Below are 7,500 nucleotides of genomic sequence, written 5' to 3' on the forward strand. Positions count from 1 at the left end.
CACTATTAAATATGCATGTATTAGCGCCATACGCATTATTTATCGAGACCGAGATAAAATAGGTAATGACCCGAAAACGACCATATGCATGGCTTTGCACTCGTCAGTTTCAGACAGGCTCATCATTATACGTACGTAACAACCTCAAGAAGACAACCATGAAGAGAACCACAATAAGTTTTATGAAAAATAGGAACACTAAAGCAAATTTTTATGACACTTGATAATTTACCTTTCAGCTCTTGTGTGATTGCACTAACATGTAGAAAGGGGATCAGGCCTTATTGAAAGACTCAAAAACCTATTTGTAGTGTGTGATCTTCGTATTCCTTTTCCTATTATTTCTCTTACCTGAATCAAATATGGTTTCCTACACATTGTTATACCACAGCACTACTTCAAAGGCTTTGTGTGGTGAAGACCTTGCTTATTGTGTGTTTGAAGTGATTGGCCTTCCTGTATGACAAAATACCATACCGTGACAATGAAACGGCAGAAGAAAAGAAATACCATATACGAAAGACTATTAAATGATGAGACCAGCTTCTGTGTATAGTGTCTTTTCTTCCGCCTTGGATTTTCTCTACAGTCTCTCACTCAGCTGTATTCTTTGTATACACGCCTCCTTAACTAACCTTGCCTCTGCATCTTGGCTACTACCATTGCTACCATTGCAAGGGTCTACTAGAATTATTAGGAAATGATATTTTCATAGTAGATGTTGCTTTTGACTACCCCCCTCCCCCCCCTATTTTCCAGACACTTTCTGCCCAAAAGTGATCGTTAGTATCTTTTTTTTTTTTTTTTTTTTTTTTTGAAAATTTAGATTGTGTTGATTAAAAAAAAAATAAGCAGTCAAATAGTGTCAAATCAAAATGGATTTACATATACGCGTTTTCTAATTGTTATTTTTTCTCTTTTTTCCCCCTCTCATCTTTCCTTTTCTTGGCATCTGCATAAAATACAGCATTTATTGGGAATACGCTCTCAATGTGCGTGTAGAGGAGATAGTCTACGTTCACTGTCACCAACAAGGTAAGGAATACATGCCTGGTATCATTCAGTGTTATCATGTTCTAAATGGATATTTTATAGAAATCTTGATAGTATGAAAATGACTGATAAGGTAATAACCCATAGTGATATTTTAAAAGTATTGATAATAATCACAACAAAACTAATAGGAGTAACAATGATAATAATTAATGATAGTATTAGTAATTATTATAGTAGTAGTAAATGTAACAGCTCATTATGATAAGAAATAGCCAAAGACATTATTCTATGAAATCCAGCATAGTAAAAAAATTAGGTGACATCACATATGGGAGCCTGTACAACCCTAGACATTTACAAAACAAAACCTATAAAAAAAAAAAAAATAAGATAAAATAAATAATAATAATAAATCCTAGCAATATCTTCCATGCTGTGTCCTTCCCACCTAGGAGACTCCGGAGGCACCATTGTCCTCGTGGGGCAGGACGGGACGCAGCACCCCCCGATCCACTTTCCAAAGGGTGGCCATCTCCTCGCCTTCTTGTCCTGCCTGGAGAATGGCCTCCTGCCACACGGAAGACTTGACCCACCATTGTGGTCGCAGAGGGGCAAAGGTAAGCTCTTTTTTGTGTGTGTGCGTGCGTGTGTGTATTGTTTTGTTTCTTCACATGTTTGTTTGTTAATGATGGTGGTGATGCTTTGGGGATTTTATTAGTTTAGTAGTCTGGTTCTTACTTTTTTTTTTTCTTTCTTTCTTTTTTCTTTCCTTCTTAATAGTTTGTGTATGGGAGAAGGGAGGGTACTTGATATTGCTGCTTAAAGTTGTTTGGGTCAGTGATGTTGTTTGGGTTAATGTACTTGTTTGTGAGGAAGTAAAATCAGAAGATAAATCAAACATGATTGAATCATGCAAGTAACCTCGTATGATATTTTTTGTAGTAGTACGAGATCCAAAATAAGCAAACTCTGCCCTTGTCTAGTTTAAAATGGTTGTTGATGGGAATGTAGAATAAAAATCAAGCTTATAGATCATTATAAGATATTTTATATAGTTGTTATAATTTAGTATTTTGTCTGTTTTCATTTCATTAAATGTTTTCCGTTCCTTCTTCATGAGCAGGTGTTAGGGGAATTGATAGCCTTGGCATCATATTTTATAATGTAATTTTGAGTTATTTAATTGGTTGATTTAACTGCTTGTAAAGGGTTTTTGTCAGTTACTTATTTTCTGAATTTAATTTTTTCTTTGTATTCTTTCTTTCACAATTTGTTAGCTTGAGACAGATACTATCATTTTGATGATCTTTCTTCATTACTCTAATTCAGGTGGAGTAATAAGAGCCTTCCTTCCACCTCCTTGCAATATAAATTATTTGTAACTTTATATTACTTTAACCTCACAGGCAAAGTGTTCCCGAAGCTCCGCCGGAAGGCACGTGCACTCACCAGCAAGCAGGGAGGAACAGACAGTGAAGACGAGGAAGCTACTGATTACGTCTTCAGGATCATCACAGCACTGAAACCTGATCGCATTTGTAAGTTAGGGAGTTAATCTTGGAAAACTTTTGATTGCATCCCACTCAGCTAAGTGTATATTCATATGCTTTTTTCCAGTAGTTTTATCATATGCTGTACTGTATCCCAGATTTATTATTATTGTTTACCCCCATGTATGAAAATCAGTTTTGTTTATTATTATATTATATTTTCTTATGACAGAAAAGTTAGACATTTGACATTCCAGTTCTCTTTTTCCATTGCTTCCATATTTACTGTAATTTGATTGACACTTAAAGATTGACAAAAGCACATTGCAGAAGGTAGATTTTATAGAAGGTAGACTGCACACTAAATGAAATTATTTTTGTTATCACTATGCCATAATTTCTCATTTAGAATCTTGATCTGCTTAATTTGGCTCATGACATCCCAGCAGTCTCATTTGCTGGTACACTAGGTATTATTTAACAATGAGCTTTTAATCCAACAGCACATCTTGAACTGATGTCTCCACTTCTGCGCGGAGGCTCAGGCTGGCTACCACGTGTTCCCAAGCTCTCGTCTCACTCTTCATCTACCTCCTCCTCCAAATCACTAAGTCTTGGGGACTCAATGAGTGAAGTCCTACCTCCTCCTCCTACACCTAATCCTAGTGTGGATGTGCCTGTGCCCCCACCGGAGCAAGTCAGTGTCAAGGGAACAAGTAATACAGCGAATGAAAAGAACAGGTACTATAGTTTGCTTGGATGAATGTGTAAATGACTGTTGGTCTATAGGTTAGCATGCTGGCAGATTCTTCCTTGGGTCTTTCTTTAATGTTTATGACAATACTGGAATAAGAAATAGGGGTACTTTCTAAATCACATTTAGTTCACCATATTAAATACTTTGTATGAGATGATATAGTGTATCTTATTACTGATAAATTTCTGCTTTCTAGTGATTCACTGGAGCTTCTGTGTGCCACAATGAAGCATCAAATAATTTCACGGGCATTTTATGGGTGGTTAGCCCACTGCCGACATCTCAGAACAGTTCGTACCCACTTGGCTGGCTTGGTGTTGCCATCAGCCTCCACACCACCACATAATCCTGGTAAGTCAGTAGAAAAAGAAAGTCAACATTTCTAATTAGAAGTCATTTTCAAGGTCCATGTGCTATTGAAAGATGATTTTTGATATGGGAAGTCAAGTCAGTGTAAGCTTTAAAAATGACAGAGAAAAGTGTATCCAAGTTAACTAAAGATCAATTAACTTTGCTTCACCATGCATTTTATCATGGTCTTTTCCTGTTTAAGAGTGGGAGGAAGGAGTGACGGAGGATGTTTGGAAGTCATTGCACATCGATGGTAGATTGACCAAGCAGGAGGAACTGCTTGCCCGAGTGTACCTTGGGGGAGTTGCTTCTCAGATCAGAAAGGAGGTGAGGAACAATGGACAGGAAAGAGAGATTATAAAATTTATGGTAGTATGATTACTAACTGAGGTTTCCCCTTTTGTTTATAAAACTCCATGTGCTGATTATTTCTATGCCTCTTCATTGAAACTCATGGACCTTCACAGCTGATTTGTCAGCGCTTATAGGTTTAGATAATTTTATCAGTTATCTCCTTTAAGAATCTTTGAATGTGATGATTTTCTGTTTACTTTTGCCATTTTTATTATCAGGTTTGGCCTTATCTTCTTAATCATTATGAGTTTGGAAGTTCTGTTGAGGAGAGGGAAGAACAGGACCGACGGGTGAGTTTTGTATTCATGTGCATGCATATCTTATACAAAAAAGAAAAGAAAAATATCAGATTTTTTTTTTTTTTATTAATTAATTTACTTATTTATTTATTATTATTTTTATTTTTTCAAGTAAATGTCAGTACACCACAATTATGATAGATCTTATAACTGTGCAATTCTCACATTCTGATATAGTTTGTCCCTCTTGCCTGTATCACTCCTCTATTCCATCCAGATCCGGCAGACTTATGAAACAACAATGTCTGAGTGGCTAGCTGTTGAAGCTATTGTGAGGCAGAGGGACAAGGAAATCATGGCAATGAACATGGCCAAATTGTCCTCCGAGTCACAAAATGGAGAAATACCTCTTGTGGGAAGAGACAGATCCCTCAGTAATGAGGTAAGGGTTATTAACTTAACAGGTGCTGGCCTGAGACATAATGATGCTCATGAAAGCGAAGGTGTATTGGTTTTAGTGTTAGTTGGAAAAAGGCTAGCCAAGATTTAATTGAAGAGTAAGTTTTTTTAATCAAGTTTGAAGTGAAATCTGTTACTTGAATCTGACATACACTTTTTTTGCCCCAGGTATTTGAACCTGACACACTCAGTATTGGGTCAGTAGACAATCCTGGCATCGTGCAAGAGGAAGATGAGGATCTTGATGAATTCAGTCATATGGAGAACAACCAAGATGCTGACAAGGAGAGCATTGACATTGATCCAGAAACCAGCCAGACTAATCACAATAATATGATTAATGATGAGCAAAATGATGAAGAGAGTGGAAGCAGCAAAGAGAAGACGCGACAAGAAAGTAAAGAGGATGACACAGCAGAAGTAACAAGCCCAGTAAGCATTTTATTATTCTTTCTTTCTTTTTTTTTTTTTTTTTTTATGTTTGTGTTTCTTGTTAAAACAGAATTAAGTCTCCTAGTCCTGCATAGTTGGATGCTAGAGTTAGATACATTTTGCATTTCAAGAATTTTGTGAAGCAAGTTACAAAAGTTAAAACAGACTTGAGCTTAAAAAGATTTCTTGCTGACCTGCCTTTTTGTGATGGTGAATGGGACTACAAATAAGTATTTCTTTTGACCTTCTTTGCTCTTTAGACATGTGTGGTGACTCCAGACGAAGGTGTTGTGGAGGGCACTGATGATGGTGTGGAAATGGACAGTTCGGGGGACTTTCCTGCGGCAAATGATTCTACAAATGGAACTCGTAAGTTAACGTGCCATTTTGGACTCCGTCTTCAGTGAATGAAGATACAAGGCTTTGGGTACTGATATTTATTTACTGCAGTAGAGAGTCACTATTATGATTATTTAGATCTAGGTTGATTTTTTCTCCAACACACACAATAGCTCTTCATATCTCTATGTTAAAGGCAGAGATGAACTAAGAGCAAAGTAAGAGTGGGAGTTGTTTTTTGAAATATGTTACCAGCACTGGGAAATTATTATTTTCATCATTGTAACACAGACTCACTTTTGATATATTAGATATATTTACACTAATTCAGTATCAAACTTGAGTGTAGGCGTATTCAGTGCTATGGAAGAAAAACAAGTTGTACCAAAATTGCTGAAGTTTCATCAGATAGAGTGAAAATATGGCACATGGATAGTCATCTCAGACTGCATAATCAGCATTCCTGTTGCAAAAAGCACTAGACACATAATGGAAATAACTCTCGCTTACTTTGCCAAGTTTCCTGCCAGTTTGTTGTTGAGCCCAGTCCATTATCTCCTTCTTTTCTGTAGTTCATCTGATATCATTTTCAGTCTTATAGTTTGGACTAGAAGAAATTTTAGGTCATGCTGACCCATATAGAGAGTTGTTCATCCCAGAAGGCACTGTATAAACACCAACCTTACATTTATTTTCAATTTGTTTTCTTACTGAAGTAGTCTCGGTGTTTTTTGTGTGTATCTTTTTGTGTTTCCGTTCTTACAGCAGCCTGTGCTAGAGCCTCCTTCACCGAGGAGACATGTATTCCTCCCACAACCACCCCAGTTATAGTTAGCAAAGCCTCCCTTGACAGTGGCAGCCACTCTGACGTAGGTGTGTAGTCAATGTGTTTCTTATGACTGCTTGCTTTTTCTCATATAATTGCTCTTGTGTACACATCATGTATCCACTCTGTGAGAAGAAAGAAGAAAAAAGGGGTTGGAACTCTTTTTTTAATATCTTTTTTACTTCTGTTTGGCCAAACTGGTGTAGACTTTTTGTATTTCTTGCCATTTGCTAAATTGTTTTTTTTATGACCATGTTTCAACATGTACTAAAGATATATGGTAAAAAGTGCACTGTGAAAATTTTATCTTAATGCAGATTTATACTTCTGTACATAAGATAAAAGGGGATAGATTGAATCATTCCTATCTCCTTAGATAAAGCAAATATCTTTTAGTGTCCTTAGATATGATAGAAAATATAATAGAGAAACAACTGTATTGAGACTACAAAGAAATGATGATATCAAAACTGTAATTATATGTAACTGATATTATTCAAAATAGCATAATGGTATGTTCTTTTTTACTTTGTTTTGGGTAATGGCAAAGTGTATAGCTCGTATAAGTTTCTTTATGTATTTACTGTGTGTGTCAGAGGGAGATCAATGAAGTAAGTATTATAAAAGGGTTTGTAACAATTTTATAATGTGTGATTTCCACTGTATATAATATGCTTTTTTATTATATTTATTGTAAGCATTCATCAATGAATTCATTAGTTAATAAGGATTTTTTAAGTTTGAAAGTACTGAATGCCACATTAATCGTTGATACAAGATAGCATGGCATTTAACTCTTTCCATATTGACTTTTTCAACATATTGATTTTATTACTTTTTTAACTTATTGATTTTATTAATTCTTTCTGAAAATTCTTTTTAAAGAGCCTTGCAAAATTATCTTGTATATGTAAGCAAGCTATGCCTTAATTCAAACTGATAGTATATATTTTTTTAAAGTTCCATTTGTCTGTGTATAGTTACTGCTTTACTTGTTAGTATATGTCTAATTTCTTCATATTGTATTTGTTTTCTCTTCTCTTTTCCCCTTTTTTCTATTCCCTTATTAATGTTTAAGTAACATTGAATGATGAAATTTATTATATTCAACTTTTTTCAAGTTTTTGCCTATCATAATGCATCATTTTATTTTTACCAAACGATTCTTTCTCTTCTAATGGTGTCTTCCATCTTTTTATTTATCAAACGGATGATTTTTCTCCCCTCACCCCTTCCTTTACTTCATCACCAAATATA

General features: G+C 35.4%; 1 protein-coding gene across 4 annotated transcripts in view; it reads left to right on the forward strand.

The window, feature by feature from the left end:
* LOC138867189 (small G protein signaling modulator 2-like) overlaps positions 1-7,500 on the forward strand; it is a 138,166-nt gene that overhangs the window by 121,101 nt on the left and 9,565 nt on the right. For all 4 annotated transcript variants that reach the window (XM_070141941.1, XM_070141944.1, XM_070141942.1 and 1 more), the window contains 11 exons: positions 968-1,035; positions 1,449-1,613; positions 2,403-2,534; positions 2,990-3,227; positions 3,440-3,594; positions 3,797-3,921; positions 4,167-4,238; positions 4,465-4,629; positions 4,815-5,078; positions 5,339-5,447; positions 6,183-6,290. In XM_070141941.1, the coding sequence (XP_069998042.1) occupies positions 968-1,035; positions 1,449-1,613; positions 2,403-2,534; positions 2,990-3,227; positions 3,440-3,594; positions 3,797-3,921; positions 4,167-4,238; positions 4,465-4,629; positions 4,815-5,078; positions 5,339-5,447; positions 6,183-6,290 (1,601 nt within the window). The remainder of the gene's footprint in view (positions 1-967; positions 1,036-1,448; positions 1,614-2,402; positions 2,535-2,989; positions 3,228-3,439; positions 3,595-3,796; positions 3,922-4,166; positions 4,239-4,464; positions 4,630-4,814; positions 5,079-5,338; positions 5,448-6,182; positions 6,291-7,500) is intronic.

This window comes from Penaeus vannamei, chromosome 28, assembly GCF_042767895.1.
Source record: "Penaeus vannamei isolate JL-2024 chromosome 28, ASM4276789v1, whole genome shotgun sequence".
In the NCBI taxonomy this organism is placed as follows: Eukaryota; Metazoa; Arthropoda; class Malacostraca; order Decapoda; family Penaeidae; genus Penaeus; species Penaeus vannamei.